The sequence below is a fragment of the Rhopalosiphum padi genome, chromosome 3 (assembly GCF_020882245.1).
Source record: "Rhopalosiphum padi isolate XX-2018 chromosome 3, ASM2088224v1, whole genome shotgun sequence".
Lineage (NCBI taxonomy): Eukaryota > Metazoa > Arthropoda > Insecta > Hemiptera > Aphididae > Rhopalosiphum > Rhopalosiphum padi.
The window spans coordinates 80,429,167-80,453,302 of record NC_083599.1 but is presented as its reverse complement, the minus strand read 5'-3'; the positions used below and the strand labels follow the sequence as shown (position 1 = coordinate 80,453,302).

Below are 24,136 nucleotides of genomic sequence, written 5' to 3'. Positions count from 1 at the left end.
TTTCCATCACAAAGGACCATGAAACAAAAAAATGATTTTTACTTATTCAATAGATAGTTAATTACTATAACTAACGGTGGTATTAAAATTTGTGTACGTCGATTTGTTGAGGCGCTAGAGCTCAAGAGAGATAGGCGCGTGACGTCATAAGATCACACGGCGCGGCGGCGGCCTATACTTTTATACAGAAATCGCCGACGCCGGCCTAGGTTATTATTTATACATTTTGTTATATTAAATTCTGCTATAAATAACTTCGTAGTCACAACAATGAACGGACGAATAAAAATACTGCATTTGGATAATTATATTTTTATTAAAAATAAAACGTGTTCTATGTCGATGAACGACGATCAACCGCATTTTACGTTTACACGTCTTTGTAAACGAACGTAGTTTTCAACTTTTATATTTTTATCGTTGGGATCTTATTTTACGAGGTAAAGTAATGTATTATATGTAGTGGGATATCCTCCCGAACGGCCACCAACTATTATTATTATTACTATTGTTATTATTATTATTATTATTATTATCGGACGCCTAGCCGTTATTCGTTAGTAGCGTTTTGGCGACATCCCGGCGATGTTGAGGCCGTGGCGATCGTCGCTTGTTGTGTTATTTTTTCCTTAATTATTAATTGTGTTTTTTTTATGTCAGGTGATCCCGATAGTGGCGGGATACTGGCAAGGTGCTGTTTTTTTTAATTTATATATTTATATTATTAATATAAGTGTGATATCGTCCAATAATACGAAATAAATGTCAATTCACATAACTTTATTTTGTAGTTCTTAAATCAAGTGCCCTCTGACCTACATATAAATTATAATATTATAATACTATAGTCAAATTTATTTTATTTATTAATAATAATAATTTGTTAATTACATACTTAAATATTTTATATAAAGTTGAAGTAGTTAAGTACCTTATATTATGTTACATTTTATAATAAGAAGTGTTCTCGTATAAGCAAAATATGTATTAAAACAATTTTTATTGGTTTTTGACAGTGTATTACAAATATTTAAATATGTCAATACGTCCATATAGTTTTGAGCCCACTCTGAACGATATTGATATGGCTGATATTCAGCCAGGTACAAATGAACCAGATATAGGAGTACAATTAGAAGGTCGTTCAAAAATGAATGTAAACGATTGGTGTATATGTAATAAATGTATTAGATTTACTACTGACCAAGAATGTATTTGTTGTTTTGAGTTGGAAAAATTACATAAGTTATTACCACATAGTAACAAAAAACCCTGTATAACGGAAATAAGCTCTTTTTCAAAAATTATTTTAGACGAAGAAGTAAGTCATCGATTAGGTAGACCTACCTACAACCTACATAATAGAAACACAATCAATTCAGTTTTTTTAATTTAAATTACGATATTTTTATTACATTTATTAGGTTCTTAATATTACACGGCAACAAATTATTGTTAAATCAAAAAATAATAGCAAAAAAAAATCGTTATGTTCATCACAACCAACTAATAAGATGTGGAGGTATATTTGTTATAAACAATTTACTTATTGGATAAACTCGTGGAATTCTATAGGAAAAGGTAGGATGACTATAAGTCCATTGATAATATAATGCAATATGAAACGTATAAATACAAATGTCTACATTTTTGGTTTTGTATAGGTAATCGCATTGTTATTCCATCCTGTGTTGTAAATAAAATACGACAGAAATATCCGGAACAAGACGGTTGTTATGTTGGTTATAAATCATCTACACTGTAAACAAAATATATTAGTTATAATAAATTATCATACATATTATATAATAAATTATTATTACTATATAAAATATATATATTTCAATATTTGTAATATTAATAAGAACACTTCTTATAATTAAATTTTTAAAAATAAAAAAATAAATATATCTATTTTAATGTAAGCCCATTTTATAATATTTTATTTATGTCCTATAACCATATCAATTAATATTAAAATATACTTTATGTTTGGATATTAAAGTAGGTAGGTACATATAAGTAGTAGGCACTCGTACATTAAAATTTAAAATTAAAACAAAATGGTGTAATTTATTTTAGGGGTAAAATGGTTCTTTGTTCTGTATTTGGATGTAATTCAAATAACGATAAGAAAAGGGCAACTTGCAGTCAATCTGAAAATATAAATTTTTATAGTTTTCCAAAAAGAAATAAATCACCACTTAGATTTAAACAATGGTTAGTGTTTTGTAAACGTAAAGATTTTGTTCCGGGTAATGGATCTAGAATATGTTCAAAACATTTTCAAGAACAAGATTTTACAGAATCGAGTAAACTAAAAAAACAGCTACTGCCAAATGAAAAAATATTAAATTATTTAATAGATAAGTGCAATATTAAAGAAATTAGGTTTTCGTGGATATTTGAAAAACGTCCATGCTGCTTACGTATAGCTGCAAATATGTTATTTCATAATTTTGCGGACCATATGTAGTAGAAAACCTATATTCCTCAACCAAACTCTATGAATTTATATTTTTCTGATAGATAATTACACGCTGAATCGTTTGATGTACAAAACTTAGCTAAGGTTCAAAAAAAATTCCAGAAAATCACGTATTAATCAGTATATTTTCATCGTTTTAGCGCGTTTTTTCTTTTTTGAACGTAAGGCTATTTCTATTTTGTTTTTTACCTAAAATTTATGCGCATAATTTTTTTTGATAGACCACTATGTGCTGAATATTTACATATATTATTTGTCATAGTACAATAATTATTATTTTTATTTACTTTTATAGCAATTAGACTTGTATTTTTTTTGTGCGATAAATATTCGAGTAAAATGATTGAAACTAATCTTCTAAAATGTAAAGCCATAATATGTTCAAACTAATATGATTTAAAAAAACGACCGAGTGACAATGATGTGACATGTAACTAGTGCGAGCCATGAAAATGAAATGAAGTGTGTAAAATAAAGTGAGGCTAGGGTATTGCGTCCTAGTTAATTGTAATTGAACATAAGGTACCATTTTTACCATACTGTTTATTGATAATATGATTACGACTGTGATTACTTAAACAAACAACATAACCATACACTAGGTATTATTTCGGGTAAATAATAACCGTCATGACCTGGATACATTTTTTTATATAGTTTTGGACAAATTTAATTCTTACAATTTAACACAGAGTAATATAGAGGGGCCATTACCGATACACGTATGCATAGCAATATGAAGCAATCAAAACAGCAATCAACCACCTAATGAAAAGACTCCATGTCCTTATTCCATATTTTTCATAAATAAGAAGAATAAGAAAAATCAGTGTTTACATTTTCATAACACTGATAAAGATATTATTGTTATCAATTTGTAAAATATGATTGATATTATAATTAATTATTATTCATATTAAACTTTAAAGTTGTATAGGTAGTTCATGATGTTAATAACTTAACTTACTTACATGCTTCTTAAATACATATTATTAACTTTTAGCTTATTCAACAGTTATGTAAATTATGTAATGGTGCACGTGAATACTACATTATTTTATAAAAAATTGTTCTATTGTAAAATATTTTTAAAAACAATCTGAATTAATTAATTACAACAATACTTTTATACTACCTTATTTAATAATAATACTATTTAAAAAAAAAAAACAAAATAAAACTGGTACCTATAGTCTTTACTGGTAAATTATATATTTTTAGTAATAGTACCAATTGAAGTTTTTTCCAACTACAATATAAAAAAATATATCTGTGATAAATTAATTTCATATATATTTTTTTATATTGTTATTGGAAAAGTACTTATAGTGGACGCCTAATATGAATATCTATATCCTGCACGACAGCCACCCGGTCGAATTGATAGAATTAAAATACACACTAATACACTATTAGTATATCGTATATCGTCATTCGTCCGTTATTAAATCGATTTAAGTATTAATGTTAACTCAGTGAATTGGTCTTTACTCTTTAATTGCTAATGTTAATATTGTCTACGGAATTACAACGTTAGACTTAGACGTTATTGTAGAACTTTCAAAAGGTCAGAACCCTGAGAACATGATGTCAAAATTTATTAACGCTTTGATTGTAAGTATTACCTACCCGTATTATATTATTTTAATAACGTACTAAACCAACGGTTAATATCTTATTGTCTTAATTCTAATTCTAAATTTTCGTATTTTCAGAATGTGTTTAAAAAGTGCCTACCAGATGGCCGACAGGCCGACAAAAATTTTGATGATGTCATAAAATATGGCTATTTACAAAAAAAAATTTTTTGTTCTACGCAGAAATTGTATTGAATATTATAAAACCGAAAAAAAGTGGAGAAACTATGCATCACCTAAAAGGTATGTTATAACTTTCAACCTATATGAATTAAATTATTTATAGCGGGCTTCACACATAAAATTTTGACCGCACTATCACATGGGATAGAATTTCTGTCTAAACTGATTGGAATGTGTTATGTCTTCAAGACTGGTGGAATTGCAAACATTCTACGTACCACGCATTTATGCGTTCGAATCGACGGGATAAACTTTTGAGCAAATGTTAAAACAAGGAAAGCACATGGGAAAGAATTTCACTGTTGAAGATTGTGCACGGTTAAGCCTTTGCTCAAATCTGTACGTTCCTGGAGTGGTGGAAAGATTCTACGTATAAAGCCCGCTTAATATTATATAAGACGAAATTCTCCTTATAACGAAAAAAAACAACTGTCCCAAATACCTATATCACGTATATTTTACTCCCCCTAAACGGAAAAAATCAGTTGGTACCGTGCGATTCCGTTATAAGGAGGTTTTACTGTATTAGCTGAAATATTGTTAATGCTCTTGTTGCACGTTTTATTATAGAATAATGGTACTAACGTCTTGCATCAGTATTGGAAAGCATGAAGATGAACAAACTAAAAAGTTATCAATATGTTTGCACACCCAGGCAAAATCCTTGTATATACAATTTGATAGCAATACAGAACTGAACGAGTGGTTGGGCCTCATGTTGGCTTTACAACAGGATACTGACTTTGGTCATGATGCTTCTAGTAATTAGTTGTATACATTTTCATTATTTTTTGGTTGTTAAAATGAAATCTTTTGCAGATTTTATTAGTTATATCTCTATATTACCTAAAGAATTAGGAATAACTGAAACTTTAAATGGCCAGACAGGACTCTATCTTAGTGATGGAAAAGTGAGAATATTAAACTATCCAATAAAATCAATAGAACAAAAATCAGTGGATATAAAGGTATTTTATACATCCATTTATATTTTTTGGTATTAACTCATTAATAAAAGTACGCCCATCTGAGGTCGGTTAAATAGACCTGAATTTTATCACTGTACTTTTAAGCCCAAACAAGGCATATATTATCTTACCAACCATATAATTATATTTCTTTGTTTCATTACAGCTGACAAGTGTTTGTGCATGCGGTATTGAAGATATGTTTTTTTATATTGTATTAGATAACGATTCTTATTTAGGTTCTGGAAAAATTTGGATGAAAACATTAACTTTGGACACATTGCTTAAATTGTATGATGCAGTACATGAATTTTTGTTAAAATTATTAAAAGTAATACAATTTTTTTTATAAATTATGATTATAAATCATTATCAATAACTACTATTTATAAATATTACTTAGGGAACAGGGTCGAAAAGTCCAATAAACTTTCTAAGGAAAGTGAATATTCTGTGCCACCCAAACCTATACCTGTCTCACTGAGAAATACATCTGATTCATATGTTGACATGGGGCCAACGGACATTAATATTATAATTAATCGGCTAATTGAATCAGCAATGGCTAAATTACGTGTGAATACTATCAGGTAAAATAGTTTTACATGTTGATTAACAATATTGTTATTAAAAAATTAAACATTTTTATAATATTTCCATTATACAATAAAACTTAGAGGGGGACGAGGTGGCCGAGCGTTTTAACGCGTCGGCTTTGGCACAGCCGGTTCGAGTTCGATCCTCGAACATCAGGCCTCATAAGCCTTAACCCCCCCAAAAAAAAAATAAAACAGACTAGTATTCACAAATCACAATAGCTTTGAGAGCTACATAATAATTGTTGTCTCATATTTTAATCATTTATATTTTATAATTTGTTTCCCAAAATTAACTGCCGGGAGTACATTTGAACACAATGGTTTTAAATACACAAATTCTCCCTTTCCTAATGATACTTTGAGTTATTTTATTTAACAGGAAAAATGCAATTACTTTGTGTATCTCTTTATAAATATTTTTATTCTTTGATTAATTAGAATTGAACAATAGCAATTATCAAAAATGTTAATATTATTGCTAAGTACCTATGTGTCAGTAACGAATGAAAGAAATTATATTAATTCATCTTTTATTATTTATCTATTTTTTCAGAAGTTGTCGTCTGATTGAACAATTTTTTTTGATGGCAGTAGCACAAGCTGCAATGTTAACAGGAAAAGCTGAAAATTCTTTCTTAAAAGTTTGTGTTGAACATAAAGTTATTTGCTTGAAAAATGGTACAATTTTATTTATCTACTTTGACTAAAGTTTATGTCTAAAATATTTTAGATTCTAAGTGTTTTTTATTATTTTTTTTACTTAAGGTATATCATCATACTGTTATAGTTCAAATGATGAAAAACTGATTCAGATGGCATACAGATTATGTCATGTCAATCTTATATGTTTAGAAAAGAGGTCTTTCGACATACACTATAAAGTGGCACTTAACGTCAGTATAGAAGATATAAATTATGCTTTTGATTATGAAATAGACAAATTTATACAGTCTGCTTAATAAATACAATTTATATAAAAAAATATATCTATATTTTGCTCAATTATAATAATTATGTGAAATTAACATGTTATAGTACAGTTTTTTCTATCCTTATATATTCAAATACAGCTTTCTTGTAGCGCTTAACCAAAGCTCGTTGACTTTAAATACTGCTATTCTGTTCATTACATTTTTCAGTGGTACAACTTACCCGTTATCCAATATTTAGGGAATTGGTGCAGGTGGTATGTCTAAATCATTTTCTGAAATAATCAAACAATTAATACATGCAACTAATGCGAGCCATGAAAATGAAATGAAGTGTGTAAAATAAAGTGAGGCTAGGGTATTGCGTCCTAGTTAATGGTAATTTTTACTTTTTAATAAACCTTGATTGATTATTTAAGTATAAATAATTTGGTTTTTTTTTAAAAAATATTTTCAACTAGTATATTTTCATTTATTTAATTGTTTACAGGAAAACTAATACCAACTACCTACAAAGATTCTGGGTACAATAGTATTGCTAGCAATAAGGTGCTGCCTCCTCCTCGTCCTCCAACAATGCAAGACATACATAGATGCAAAAGTAATTTTTACTCTTAATTTTAATTTATATATTTATATAATATTTATTACAACAATTAATATTTATGTAATTCGCATTTTGTCTATATCATACAATTGATATTATTAAAAATAAAATACCATCTTTATTGCATATTCTGTTTTTGATCTAGCCTTGTGTTTCGTTCCTAAAAAATATTTTATAAATGGGTATTTTTATGGTTTATTATAATTAATTAATAGTAATTAACTAACCACAATATACATATCCGAATCCTCCACAACCGATTATATTTAGAATTTTCCATTCAATAAAGTTAATATCATTAATTAACGTTCCAGGTGGTAGTACTTCTTTAGGAGTGGTGTTTGCTCTTTTGCTCATATTAACTATAATAAAAATTTCATCTTACAATCGTAATAAACATATTCTTAAACGTAAATTAAATTAATTTGAAAATTCAACATAAAAATAATCTAAATAATATACAATTGAAGTAAAATACTTAAAATGTCCACTAATACACTACAGCAAGGGCGATGATATCTATTGAAAAGTCAATATAGGACACAGTAAATTATGAAAAAATTATAAAGGACTTTATTGCAGCAGAAACTAGAAATTATAATTTTAATTATCTTGTTAATATGTTATATTTATAATTATTTTATCACAATTAAATTATCTAATTTACAAACTAGTAGTGCTTAACAAAAATATCACGGTATCAGTGACCTCATTATGCATTTATAGATCTACCGTGGGTCTCCTCAGCAATAGATAAAAGTTCTTAATTTTACGTTTAGAAAAAAAACCACCGTAATAAAGATATTTTGGATTCTCACAATACATATGTTTTCGAAGCAATTTAAAAATAAAAAAATCATAGGTTTATGACAAATGTTATATGAAAATACTCATCACATAATCTTCTATCAAAAAAAATTATGCGCATACATTTTAGGTAAAAAACAAAATAGAAATAGCCTTACGTTCAAAAAAGAAAAAACGCGCTAAAACGATGAAAATATACTGAATAATTTATGATTAATACGTGATTTTCTGGAATTTTTTTTGAACCTTAGCTAAGTTTTGTACATCAAACGATTCAGCGTGTAATTATCTATCAGAAAAATATAAATTCATAGAGTTTGGTTGAGGAATATAGGTTTTCTACTACATATGGTCCGCAAAATTATGAAATAACATATTTGCAGCTATACGTAAGCAGCATGGACGTTTTTCAAATATCCACGAAAACCTAATTTCTTTAATATTGCACTTATCGACTAAGTTTAGTATATATAAAGATTCAGTGTGATATTATCTACCAGAAAAATATAATTGTATAGAGTTTTGTTGAGAAATACAGTTTTTCCACTACATTTTGTGCGCAGAGTTAAAAAACAACGTATTCACAGCTATTCGTAAGCAGCCTGGACTTAAACAAAAATCTATGAAAACCTAATTTCTTTAATATTGCACATATCGACTTGATTTTTTTTTTTTAATGTTCAGAATGGTATTCTGACTCATATTTTACCGTTGGAAAATTTTTATCAACCCTAAGACCGAAATTATGGGGTGAAAATGACTAATATAAAATATATAATTGAATTAAAAGATTAAATTTTACCTGTACACAAGGCTTCAATGAAGCTATCTTACTATAGTAATTTACTATTTCATGTAGAGTGTTAAAGGTTGTATGCCTAACAATGAAGTATCCACTGTCATAAAACTGTTTAATTCGGTAATGTCTGACTCTATCACCACAGCGAACTATAAATAAATGTACATAATATAGGTACAGGGTGTAACAGAAAGAACTGATTTTTGGAATAACTTTTGTTCTAATTAATATTTTTAATTTATCATTGAGAGACCCTATGTAAAATGTATTTATTTTTATGTTTATTTTTTAGTACTGAAAAAAAAAATAAAATTTGATTTAATTTATTTTAGATAAATTAAAAATAGCCAATTTGTGAATCTGATTATAAGAACAATTTTGATGGTAAAAAGATTTATCTTAGTCAAGTAGTTTATGCTCATTCTGTGGAAAAAAATATGTTCAATTAACTCACCAGACAAAATTTAATTACAACATAATAATACACTACAAGATAAAAAAATTGTATATAGAATTTAATAAATGAAAAATTATTAGAAATATTTTTTTATTAAAAAAACCAAATAATTAATATTAATAATCAATCAAGTTTATAGTAAGTTTAATTAAATATAGTGCTTGGCAAAAAAAATTCTATAAATTGCTCTTATATTACAGTGCGGCCTTAGAATAGACTATAACTGATATAAAATATAAAAATGAGTTAATGATCTTACCTGATGGGAAGATTGTCATACGAGCATCTGTTACTAATGGTGAATTGTCTTTAAGCCAAGTTATTTTTGGTGGAGGCTGTATAAAATTAATAGTATGAGTTTGTTGATCTCCAACCACTGATTGCTAAAAAACATAATGTTTAAGTTTTAATATTGATTTTTACAAACGTTTTATTTGAAAAAAACCTAAGCTGATAAATATATAGTTTCAATAAACTTACATCTAAATATTGACGTCGATTTTACTCTGTGGTTCAACAACAGGCGCCAGAGGTTTACTTAATGCTTATTATAGTACTCAAATAATCCCCTTAGATTACTAAACTTTATATTCCGATCAATGAAGAATGAAGAATTTTCATGTAATTGTTTGATTCGGTAATGATGAACAATATTACCATACTGAACTATAGTAAATGTACATAATATATTAATATATCAATCAAAAAATATGTTCAATTAACTTACCAGTCAAAGAGTAAGCATTTACCACGGCTCGACTTTTAGTGGCATATTCTGAATGGAAACACTTGTGAATCCTGGTGTATCTTGCTCTGTTCTTGGAGTTTTCCTCCGACAACGGCGACAACTAAAGCAGCCTCTAATATATTATCTAATATACGTAATAAGTAAAAAAAACAGAAATACCTGTGACTTTTAAGTTTAATCTCCTCCTATCCCTCCGGTGGAGCTATGCCCTTTTTTTTATATTAATATATATTATAGAAGGTCTCTTGGTCGCATAAAGATTCGAATCAGTAGCGCCGCCACGGGCGCCACGTCGATCCGAACTTTTTGCTAAGCGGTTTCACCACGTCAAGGTGGACCTTTTTCGAAACCGCCACCCTTACGCCCAGCCATCCTCCCTAATTACGTTAGCCGCTTACATAACTAATTTAATAATTATAACACCACATAAAAATAAGTATTAATAACAATTGCTTAATTATTGATCGTTCCGTTGTCTATCATTTGATTTTCTATGAATGGAGCAATGGAATGTGGAGCAACCGAGGTGTCTCAAATCCTTGATTGCATTCCTTGCACTTATACGGTTTTAAGTGAGTGTGCTTTAAGTTATCGTGGTATTTTAGATCTAGTTGGCAAGTAAACGTCGAAGGACATTTTGGACAATGGACTGTGGTATCCTCTTCGCTATGAATCCTGTTAACGTGTCTAGTTCTGGCATGGGTAGTGCTAAATTTAGCATTGCATATATTACATGAATGCTTCATTAAATTGTGAACAGTTTGTATATGTCTCTTAAGGGTATCTTTCCTGTTGAAAACTCTGTCGCAATCTTCACATGCATGAATCGGGAGCATATGGGAAGCAATATGTCTCCAACCAACATTTATATAAGAAAATGTGACCACACATATTACACGTAAAAACATCGTCTCTGGGGGTCCTCTCTGAGTCTTCTTCAGTGCAGTCTGAAATTGACATGCAACCGGCACGTTGTTCATCAACTTGATTTACTTGAAAATGTCCAATCCCTTTAAATTCACACGAATGACACATACAGTCTTTGTTATTTGTTCCAAAATAATGTGGGCCATAATATACTGTTATTTCTTCGCCGCGTTTGATTTTTTTATTTGCTTTTACGATTGCACTGGTTCTTCCTAAAGCGTATATATCCGTATTGGCTTCACAATCATGATTTAAGAATGCAGCCGGGCCAAGCCACAGTTTTGTTTCGCCTGTAGTTTGGGATTTCACGACTGAATAATCTCTTATTTGATAATGTAAAACGTACTTAAACAATTTAAATTCACAATTGTTATTACCTTAACCACTGTTAGTGGGCATTAACAGTGTTTTGTGACACTTTGAGAATGATTCGACCGTTTAATAGGCGTGTAACTCCAAAAAACTAATTTTTGCCACCGCATTTAAAACTATAAATATGTTGTCAATACCCCCCCCCCCCCCCTTTGTCAAATTCGTAGATATTTTTTTTTCTCCTAAAACGTACTTAAACAATTTAAATTCACAATTGTTATTACCTTAACCACTGTTAGTGGGCATTAACAGTGTTTTGTGACACTTTGATCCTAATAAACTAGGCATAACATAGTATTGTTATAAGATACTAATAAAATTAGGATATTAGTAAACGTGCGCATTGTACACACTACATAGTATATTATGTTTCTACCGTATAGGTATATATTTACAATATTTCCGATCGTCGAAAAACCAGATAAGAAATAAACAATGAACCTTGAATTGATGCGGGCTATGGTTTGGGAGTATACACGCACTAATGATCATTTACTACACACACAACGACAAGCAGCGATGCAAAGAACGAAAACATTGCCTAAACACAACTCCTTAAAAATTATACGTTTGCAGGGGCCTTAACTCTATAATTACTGCTGTTTCAAAATTATCCATGCTCTTCACGCAGAGTATCCAGTTGAAAGTAAGCCAGTTTGGTATTTTATACAAAAAGGTTGCTATAAGTTAAAAACTTGGGATGTAGAATATGTGACAGTAAATTCATTAATGAGTGATCTAGATATTTCAATTTAATTTTTTTTATAATATAATATATTTACTATCTATTTAATTTAATTACATAGCAAAATGGTTGTATGCTTGATATGCAAACAATGTTTTTTAACAGTTCATATTTTAATTTAACATTTTTAATACAAACATTTTAATTATAACTTTACTGTTTACTTTTGTGCTGAAAATAATTGTAATCGTTCATTTCATTTATTAAATTCCTTTAAAAAACACCTTATCTCTCATACTAAATACTTATCAATTGATTCATCTATACTCCGGCCCACGAAAGATCAGTACCGCTATTCGACCAAAACGTGTCCGATTTCGCGCATTAGCACGCGACGATTGCGGCATATAGTGGGGGAAATCAGGTTCCGCGCCGTCGCTGCTGGTCATTCTGCATGCGCGTGACGGTACTGATCTCTCGTGGGCCGGAGTATAGTACACATGAGTTAATTAGTACTCAATCACTATCTACAGGTAATCCTGAATATGTAGCCATTAAAACTGTTTTCACAATGAGTTCACCCCACGTCATCAAAAACTGAATCTGAATTACCAGAAACACAAATAAATACACTTTTAGCATCATTATATTCAAATTCACAAATTCCTCGAAATGTAGTTCAAGAAGTTATGAACGGAATTAAAAAAAGGTATTTTAGAACTATTTGTTGATAAAAACGGAATATCATGTGGTGATTTTTTTGAATATTTTAATTATGCAATTGATAACATTGATAAAACTTTCTTAAATTTAAATACTGAGTATAAACGGTTTAAATATTTCACTTAACTTGGTACATATATACCACCCCAAGAATATATAATAGGACAAAGGCTAAATGATAGCACAATGTCGAATACTTTTTCAATTAGACCAATGAATTGTACTCAACAGTGTATCCCAATTCGTTATGTCTTAAAATTTTTTTTTCAAATGAAAAATATTTTATCAACACATTTAAATATATAAATGACATCATACACTGTGAAACAATTTTAATGAATTTCATACAAGGGAGCGTTTGGAAAGAAAAACAGGAAAAACACGATTCTCAATGTGTATTACCTATATTTTTATTTTTTGATGACTACGAAGTAGGTAACTCTCTTGGTAGTCATTCTGGAGTGCACAAACTAGGTGCTGTGTGTATTTCAATACCTTGTTTACCACTTCATATACAGTCTACTCTAAAAACAATTTTCTTAGCACTTTTATTTCATTCAACGGACAGACAAAAATTTGGTAACAACTAACAATATTATTTTCAAACCTCTTATTGATGAATTAAACTTTTTAGGAGAACAAGGTATAGATATTGAAAGTAATGCTAAATTAGTTAATATTAAGTTTGAATTAGGTCTTATCTTGGGAGATAATCTTGGTATACACAGTATTATAGACTTCGTGGAAAGTTTTTCAGCTAACTATCCATGTCGAATGTGCAAGGTTCATAAAGAAATAATGAGAAAACAAAGTTATGTAGATGAAACACTGATAAGGGTAGTAGATGATTACAATTTCGATTTGATTGAAAATAATGTGAGTAGTAGTGGTATTTCGGGAATTTGTGTTTGGAATAATAATAGAGGATTTAAAATGTATGATGCATGATCTATTAGAAGGTGTAATGAAGTATGATTTATCATTCTTAATATCCTACTATGTATTGGAATTAAAATATTTTCCTTAGAAGTTCTGAATAATCGAATAATAAGCTTTGATTATGGCCCAGACAAAGGAAGTAAACCCTGTGTATTAAATATAGATCATATTCGTAAGAATACAATCGGGCTTTCTGCTTCAGAAATGATGTTAGTTAGGTATTTTGGTTCACTCATAGGAGATTTTGTTCCTCAGAATGAACCAGTATGGTATCTCTATATATCACTAAGAAAAATTTTGGATATACTTACTTTCACATCATTCCAAAAAGAATGTTCTAAATTACTACAAAAGCTTGTTGCTGAACATAACGAGTTATACCTTATATTGAGTAAGAACAATCTAAAACCTAAATATCATTACTTGTTGCATTACCCTACTATGATGTTGAAATTTGGCACTTTGATAAATTTATTATGGTCAATGCGCTTTGAGGCTAAACATCGAATATCAAAAATTGCGGCAAATATTTCAAGTAATAGGCGTAACATTTGCAAGACACTAGCAATAAAACATCAATTACAACTTAATCATTTATTTTAAAATGTACTCTAGGTAGAAATATAGAATTCAGTCCTCCTCAATCAGTGGTCGACATTGACAGTATTATAAAAAAAATAAAAGTGTTTACTAAAATTGAAGTGTTTGATTCATTATGGAAATATTCATGGATTAATATTAAAGGTACTTAATCACTTTATCACATAATTGGGAAAAAGATGATAATCCATGGATCGAACACTCAAGATGGAATCCGAAATGTATATATGTTCTATTATCAAAAGGAAATCAGTTTATTGAAAATGTGATAAAAAAATACGGTAATATTAACAACATTTGCGAATGTAATTGTGAATCTAGGTCATATGATACTGTTTGCTGACAAATTGTATGATTTTAACTTCTAACTTTTTTATGCTATGATAAATAAATATTTATTATTATAATAAATAATTTAAATGTGTTAATACATGATTTAATACCTCGTGAACATGTGGCCTAGTGGGATAACGCGTCTAGTATAAATTAAATATGCTAATGTTTATAAAATTTCAGGTTCTATGGTTAGGTAAGTAGGTAAGTATAATAGCCCTTTACTCGCTATCTGACTTGGCCATATGTTCAAATTTTTTTTTTTTTTTTTTAAATGTCTAGACCACCCCCCCCCCCCACTCATAGGTTTAGTATATAATATGTAGAAGTAAATAAAAATTACTAGTTTAAGCTAAGCTTCCTACTGATCATATTCATACTTAAAAACAATAGCTGTTTACTACATTTTTTTTTCTAATATTTTAGAAAATTATTGTTGTTCAAAAAGTGTTCACCATTGGTAGAACTCATCATCATATAATATGAATCCATCACTCGTATCAAAATCAGTGTTCGATATCCTTGCTTTTATGACTTGCTTTTAAACTTTGACGGTTGGACTTCTAGTTAATAAACAGATTTCAATTATTATATTATTAGTGTACGGGCCGGGAGCGTAAGATAATAATGCGCGCGCCCGGTTACCTAACTACTTCGTGCACTGCACTAACACACCGACCGACCTGTGTAAATGTGTGTATGTGTGTATAGCGACTCAAAGGAAGTGGACGGAGTCGCCGAGCAAGACCAAAGAGTGCTAGGTGCGGTGGTGTGTGTAGGTGTGTATATTTGTTATGTGTGTAAACTTAAAACTAAACGGGTACGGGTAACTAGTAAAAATGGTAACGCAAATTGGAGTTATGGTAAAAAATAAAGTATAATTTACGTAATAATAAAAAATTACGGCCCTTTTGGCTCAACAAATAAAAAGGTATAAAAATATGATATGTAAAATATAATTGCCGGTTCGGCTCAACCAATGACAATAATAATATTATACAGCAAAATAGTGAATATCTTGTATAATATTTGACGGTAAATAATAATTATAAAAGAATAATAAAATAAAAACTCACAGTTTGTAGAGCACTGCTGGCCAGCCGCTACCTTTTATACAGCTATATATAATAATAATACACACACACAAAACACTAAATAAAAATTACAACACGTTGACGATTCGCGTCTACAAGTATAAAACAACATTAACAATACGGCGATTCGCGCCTATAAAATATAAAATAATATAATACAGAAAAAAAATAAGGCAATTAGCGCCTACAAATATAATATTAATAATACGGCGATTCGCGCACGCATACAATCTAAGGCTACTAAACTGTGGCGATTCGTGCACACAAATATAATATTATGAACAAATGGCAATTCGCGCCTTGCCAATAAAAATCATAAAAAATAACGTTTTTTCCAACAAAACTAACAATTCGAGCTGCGGGACATACGTACGGTACGAAGAGACTGATTGAAAAATGCGGCGGCCGTGTTAAACTGCGAGCAGATAACACGCCGCCCTCATTTAAATACTACAATGTTATATAACTCACGGGACAATAATAATCATAATACACAAACAAAAATAAATATAAAAATAGTGGCTGATTGCGCGTGAGTGTGTGTGTGTGAGTGTGTCGGCCGGCGGTGGATATTGCAACCGGAACGCGCATATATATAATACAAAATAAAATCTGCCGATACTATTCGGCGTCAACATCCTCCCCCCCCCCCCGTTGAAAAATGAAATTTTTAAGTTTTTCAACTTATTCCGGTTGACGCTCGGTAGGCAGCGCGCATAATTTTACTATTGGTCGCTTTATCTCTGCACCGGATCCGAGTCGCAATGTGGCAACTCTCACTATGCCATCCTTCCCAGCAGTGGCGTGCAGACAAGACACAAATGGGGCCTAGGCCCCACTTGAAAATGGGGTGGGTGTGGGTGGTATTTTTTGTTAAGAATTATACAAGTTACTAAAATGTTATTATACTACGTGTCATTTGTAACTTTGTAAGTTCTTTCTATGTACATACGAATAGCTATTAGCTACAATCAATGCAATCATTGCAATATAGCGTATATTGCTAATAAGTTATTACTAGGGCAGAGGACTTGTAGCTCTAAAAAATCTCTAAATATGCAAGCACTTATGCACTTAAAAACCCCATAATATGCGCTTAAAATATGCACTTAAAAAGTTTTTTAGCGATTTATTTAAAATTATTAATAAAATAAATAGCATGTAAAACAAGTCAAAACAATTACATAATTTAAATATATTTTATATATATAATACAATATAATATAATAAAATACATTTTTATTAATTTTATATTAATTTTCTTCTTCTGCAGGCACTAAAAAAAAAAAAAATAATAATCATGGTTTAGTAAAAGTAATTTTAGCCAATACCTATTTAATTAATGTTGATAATACTTTTACCTTGAAAATTACATTGAACGATCAAATGTTTTTTTAAATTTTCAAACTGAAATGATTGTCTGTTGTCTGCCAAAAGAACTTTAAACATTGAGAATGACCTTTTAACATCGACAGAGTTAACCGGAGCATATTTAAAGTAGATCAAATCGTTTATGTTTAAATTTTCGGGTAGTTCGTCCATTGAAGTTTCTTTGCCATTTAAAATATTTGAAATTTGAATTAAACTTTGATATCCAATATTTTTTTTCAGAACATCATTCATTTTCTTTAACAATTTTCCCAATTGGACCAGGGACTTGACTCAATTTTAAACTAACATTTTGCATTACATCGATTGTATGACTAAGTAAAATATTTTTTGCTTCGAGACTGGCAATTGTATCAGGTAAAAATCCAAAATGTGACTTGATAAATACTAAATTTGCCGCAAGGCTTGCTTCAGAAAAATACTTTTGTGAATTTTCAATAGAAATCGCGTCTTCCTTATCCAAAGAGTCTACAATAGATTTAATAATTTCAAGGTGTTCACAATAATAAACGGCAGCTCTTATCCACGTCCCCCATCTTGTTAAAACAGGCGCTGGTGGTAGTGGAATATTGGGCGCTTTGTCTTTAAATGTCGCAATACGATAAGGTGCCTTCAAAAATACTTTTTTGACATTTGCGATGATTTTATCAACTTTGCAATAATTTGCACGAATTTTTTCAGCAATAAGATGAAGCCCGTGCACAATACAAGTAACGTGAATAACTTTAGGATAAAATATTTGAATTGACTTTCCGGATTTCACCATATAAGGGGCCGCATCACTTAAAAACAATAGGACGTCGTCATGACGCACTTCTTCTGGTCACAATAAATGCATTGAATTATCGAATAATTTCGCAATAGTCGAATGATTAGCTTTGGTCAGTATTTCGGAATTCAATAAAAATGTTTGACCTGGACCATCGGTTTCAAGAGTTCCTATTACTACGTTTGCAATGTATCGGCCTAATGAGTCGGTGGTCTCATCTATTGAAACCCAGATCTTTTTACCAGTGATAGCATTTCTAATTTTATTCATAGTTTCAGAATAAATTTCATCGACATAGCCTTTGCGTAAAGTAGTAATGGCCGGAATCTGTTTCCCCGTATATTTTTCCAAAAATTGTTTGAATTGAACGTTACCTAGCTTATTAAGAGGTATGTTGGCTGATAGCATTGCAGAACATAAGTCTTTATTGAAGGATGACTTTTTAGAATTACTCACCAATTGTTGTACTTTTTTCAATTCAAGTGTATTTTGGGTTTTTTCTTTACGCATGATTGCATTTTTGTGTTTGTCTGTATTAATGTGTTGCGTAACATTAAACCGTTTTTCACTCCCTACTTTAACGTCACAATACTTACAGTACAGGACTTTACCGTCGGTCGAAAATGTACAGGCACCAAACTCAGACACAAAACATTTTAACCGACTACTTAAAGGCTGTTTATCTTTCGGCATTTTATTTACAAATAAAAATGTTCAAATAAGTTTATAACACGCAAAATAAGTCGACACGATAACACGAACGTACTAACTGAGACTAAATACAAAAATATTGATCATTGTCGTTTCTAGAAATGTTTTATAAATAAATCCTTATCGAATAAGCACACTACTCACTGCGGTGGTGGTGTCTTAGATATGGTGTACGACATTAGATTATTATCTATCTATTAATAAAATTAATTACAGCAAATTATTGGCTTATCGGCGATCCTCTGTAAGCGCTTTTAAGAAAAACGTGTGCCCGTGGACTGTTAAAAACCATATTGTACGATAAAAATTAAAAATAAATAAATTTTTATCCAAACATTGTTTGAAATAAAAATGTCAATGGGAAAAAAATTATTTAAGTTTAATATGACTCAAAAAGTATGAAAAGTTTAAAATATGCCCTAAAAACAAAAATAACTCAAAATATGCATTTATATGCAAAATAAAATTTCAAAACTAGCTGTGTGAAAGCACGAAACATATTTATTTCATACTCTGCTATTTTTGTGACTGTGCAAAACAAATATGCAAATGCTACAAGTCCTCTGCCCTAGTTATTACTTATTACGTCTGAGTAGCTCGTATAGTCGTTTCAAAATTTCAAATAATAATAAGAATTATCAATTTATATATATACGACTATACGAGTATAAATATTTAAACATACTACATAGTACACGGCAGATCTGTATTATGCATATCGTCCCGTGGTCGGTGGTTACCAGTTTTCACTGGACTTTGGAAATATAAATGAAAATAATCAAGTTATACCTCAATATATAAAAACATTTAGCTACATTTTTCCATTGAAATTGAACTTAATCTAATCAGGACGTAGTAAATATTAAATAATAACATAGTTTATAAATAAAACAAATAGTTATCGGCGGACAGCTATTCGACGTAAATCCCCATATTTTCCCGAAACGATTTATGTGTTGTGTTTGTGACGCGGTGGATTTGTGAACGATTATTTTACTATTTTAGTATTTATTACGTTATTGAGTTGTACTGGTGTTATTGTTACTTTTCGGCTATTCATTTTTATCATATGACACATTTATATTTTATATGAATCTAGTGAATCTACGTTTTATTTGACATTTTACAAGTTAGAATTATTGGCTTATATTTTTTACGGTGTTATTTTTATTTTTAAATTAATTATTTCCATATCCAAATTACTTAATTTAAAAATGAATTCACTGTGTCCCAGTTGTGACAAAAAACGGGGTTCTATGAACAACACAAACTGGATTCGGCATAAGGAATCTTGTCATAAAAAGACTAAGACTCTTAAAAAAACTGCTTCCAGTATAATTTCAAAATATTTTAATAAAATTGAAGTAATTGAACAACCACGTAAGTAACTATAATGTAATTAAAATTAAATCTGTATATAACTTTCATTGTTAAACGGTACTTATTAGCTTGGCAAAACTAGACATTTTTATTAAGACAGCACTACAGCAGGACAATTGATAAAAAAAAAAAATTATAATTACAACATATAGGGACGGTAATTTACTTTTTTTGTACAATATTAATACAATTTTTTTTTTGCCAATTATTTAATAACAAATAAAAATATAAAAGTAAGCTTATAATATTGTAATTGACGATAATTAAATAATACCATTTTTTTCTTCAAAACATATTGGATACATTAAAAATATTAAAATGATTAATTGATGTACCCATAAATCTAATGTACAATGTTTTTAGAAATTTGAGCAGTAAGCTGAATCTTGAAAATTTGTTAAAAATTGTATTAGGTACTTGATTTATTTTTAAATCTGTATTTTTCTATTTTATAATATTCAACTTTTTTGAAATCTAAAAATCTGTTTTCATATTAATTATACATTCTAAATAAATTTAGGCAATAACAATTTTACCTGTTTTCAATTGGATAGGTTAGGTACTAATTCATTAATATATTTATTTTATTCTTACTTTTTGGCAAAAAAAACTATTATAAATGTTGTTTTAATATATATTCTTATTAATTTTTAGTTTTGGATAATGCGTTTAGTGATACTGAGAAACTATGCGAGCCTGTTGATCAAAATTGTAGAAATTCTTATGTAGAAGTAGTTCAGAATAATGGTAAATTTCTCATTAATTAATTTTTTTATGTTTATAATTTTACAAGTCAAGTTAATTAAAACTAGATTAAAATGCACAATTTAATTAATGGGTTTTTTTTGTTTGTCTATAGATGAACATATTGTTGATAGTAACTTGCATGATATAAATGATGAAGTGGACAAAACAATATCAATTTCTAATTTGAAAAATATTGACTTACAAAACTGTTTGTTTCCAAATGATCCTTTAGTCCTGGATAATGTGTTTAATGATACTGAGAAACTATGTGAGCCTGTTGATCAAGATTGTAGTAATTCTTATGTAGAAGTAGTTCAGAATAATGGTAAATTCCTCATTAATTAATTTTTTTTATGTATACAATTTTACTAGTCAAGTTAATTAAAACTAGATTAAAATTCACAATTAAATTAATAGTTTTTTTTTTGTTTGTCTATAGATGAACATATTGTTGATAGTAACTTGCATGATATAAATGATGAAGTGGACAAAACAATATCAATTTCTAATTTGAAAAATATTGACTTACAAAATTGTTTGTTTCCAAATGATCCTATTAGAATTCCATCTAAGCTCTCACATGTTTTGCTTAATTATTTTTTTGAACATGGAGCGTGCCAACCCAGTCCTTTTGATTTACCTAATAAAATGTTTCCAAAAACAAAAGACTCAACAGGAAAGTTACGTTCATTTCATGAATGTTACTATTTTACAAATATTCCCACTAAACCAACTCCAATTAAACGTCAATGGCTGTCATATTCACCAACAGTGGACCAAATATTTTGTATAACTTGCAAGCTATTCAGTTTAAAAAAGGGTAAAAATCGGAATTTAGTGGACCATGGATCTAACAATTGGAAACATTTAAAAAGAACTATTGAAAACCATGAATCCTCAACGGAACATTTACAAGCAGAAATAAGTTGTGGCATTTATACTAAAAATCAACGTTTAGATTTAACACTTTTACATTCTGCTAATCAACAAATTGCTTCAAATAGGGAATTATTGCGAGTGATCATAGATGCACTTTTATATACTGCTCGCCAAAACATAGCTCTTCGTGGACATAATGAAAAAAAAACTTCCCTTAACAGAGGGAATTTTTTAGAGCTTTTAAGTGTATTGAGTAATAACCACGCTGGTTTAAAAAATCATTTAGATCTAATAAATATGTCTAATACACGCCAAAGAGTATCATTTATATCTAACAGAAGCCAAAATAAATTATTGAACATTATGTCTGAATCAATTCGTTCACAAATATTAAAAAATGTTAATGATGCAGGAATATTTGCAGTAATCATTGATACTACCACTGATATAGCTAATTATGAACAGTTAACATTTGTTTTGAGATATGTGAACAATAGTGGTAGTATTGAAGAACGTTTGGTAGCTTTGGAAACCGCAGCTGATGGAACCGGACAAGGGTTATTTAAAAAATTTTGCAGTATAACTGAAAAGTATAATTTAAATTGGCGTCAAAATCTATGTGCGCAGTCCTATGATGGTGCTGCATCTATGCAAGACATATATTCTGGCCTTCGGACATTAATTCAAAAAGAAAATCCCAACGCTATATATGTATGGTGCTTCGCACATCTACTGAATTTGGTTGTTGTAGATACTTGTGATTGTTGTGAAGTAACGAAACATTTTTTTGGTGAAGTTCAAGCATTAGTTTCATTTTTTCGGGCAAGAAAAAGAACTGCCACTTTCATCGAATGTCAACAGCAGTTATATCCAGGTGATAGAACACGCCGGCTTAAATGCTTTTCCGACACTAGGTGGACTTCACATGGAAGGGTTATAACTGTTCTATTTGAAAGATTTGGAGCAATATTAGAAACATTAAAAAGGTTAGTAAATGACAATGATAGAGTAACTTCATCGGGTGCTAAAAGTCTTTTAACAGTAATCACATTTGAATTTATACTTACAATGATCTTAAATAAAAATATATTTGCAATAACCACACCTTTATCCAATTACTTACAAAGTAAATCCATAGATTTTATTCAGGCATTAAATTTGGTTGATGCATCTAAAGAAAAATTAACTTCTATGCGCTGTGATGAAGAATTTGAACTAACAGTAAATGAAGCAAAACGTTTTGCTGAAAACACACAACATGTCAGAGTTAAGTTTTAAAGAAACTAGACCAAGAAAAAAAAAAAGAATGCCTGGTGAAAATATTTATGATGAAGTATCTGTTTCTGCATGTGATAGATATAGAACAAATACATATTTTAAAGTATTGGATCAAATAATTTCATCAATTAATTCTAGATTTAGTGGTGCCAGAGAAATACTTAAAGATTTATCTCTTTTGTCTCCTGAACGACTGATGAATATGAAAAAAGACAATAAATCTATTCCAGAAGATAGTTTCCATAATATATCAAATTGGTTAAAAGATATTAACGGAAATGATTTGAAACGTGAATACATTATGTTTAGTCATAGTTTAAGTGATCTCGTTTCAGGATTAGAAACACCATTATTGTTACACAAGCCAGGTGGCCCAGATGATACATATGATACGGATTCAAGTGACAATACTAACACTGATGATGAGAACAACACAGGTCTAGCAAATCCGGAAACCAAAATTACAATCAATACAATTTTGCATGTACTATCTAATTATAATTTGATGTCAGCTTTCCCAAACTTATACTTGGCATATAAAGCGCTTGGGACTATACCTGCTACTTCGGCGTCAGCAGAACGTACCTTTTCTAAGGTATATTTCTGAGCTTACAAAATATTATATAGATTTATTTATTAATTAATTTTTATTTATAATTTAGGTGAAGTTAATCAAAACCAGATTAAGATCCACTATTGATCAAAATAGACTGGAAAGTTTGATGTTAATCAGTTGTGAGAAAGACATACAAATTAACTATAATGAAGTTATTGACACATTTGGATTATCATCACAGGTTTTAAAGGATGCATTGATGTTCAAATAAATAAAATAAAATGATTTTGACAGTTGAAGTTGTTTTAATTAATTTAATTTTAGCAAATGTTTAAAATATATTCTACAAAACTAATTTAAATAGGTTGGTTAGAATTTAATCAAATATTCAAATAATTTATCATTATTAAATAAATAAATAATGGATCTTGATTTATAAATACAATAAAATAAAAATAAAAACTTATTGTCTGCAGTTATTAAAAATTCACTACATTTGATTATTTCAGATTATTATTTATATATTAATAAT

General features: G+C 29.4%; 2 protein-coding genes across 2 annotated transcripts; both read left to right on the top strand.

The window, feature by feature from the left end:
* The first annotated feature begins 13,264 nt into the window (after window positions 1-13,264).
* LOC132926082 (uncharacterized) lies at window positions 13,265-14,620 on the top strand. The gene is made up of 4 exons (XM_060990428.1): window positions 13,265-13,508; window positions 13,564-13,818; window positions 13,957-14,403; window positions 14,484-14,620. The coding sequence occupies exons 1-4, from the start codon at window positions 13,265-13,267 to the stop codon at window positions 14,618-14,620; spliced, it is 1,083 nt and encodes a 360-aa protein (XP_060846411.1).
* Window positions 14,621-19,978: 5,358 nt separating this feature from the next.
* On the top strand, window positions 19,979-23,875 carry LOC132926081 (zinc finger MYM-type protein 1-like). Its single transcript, XM_060990427.1, has 6 exons — window positions 19,979-20,144; window positions 20,799-20,891; window positions 21,004-21,216; window positions 21,331-23,041; window positions 23,187-23,643; window positions 23,711-23,875. The coding sequence occupies exons 1-6, from the start codon at window positions 19,979-19,981 to the stop codon at window positions 23,873-23,875; spliced, it is 2,805 nt and encodes a 934-aa protein (XP_060846410.1).
* Window positions 23,876-24,136: the final 261 nt, after the last annotated feature.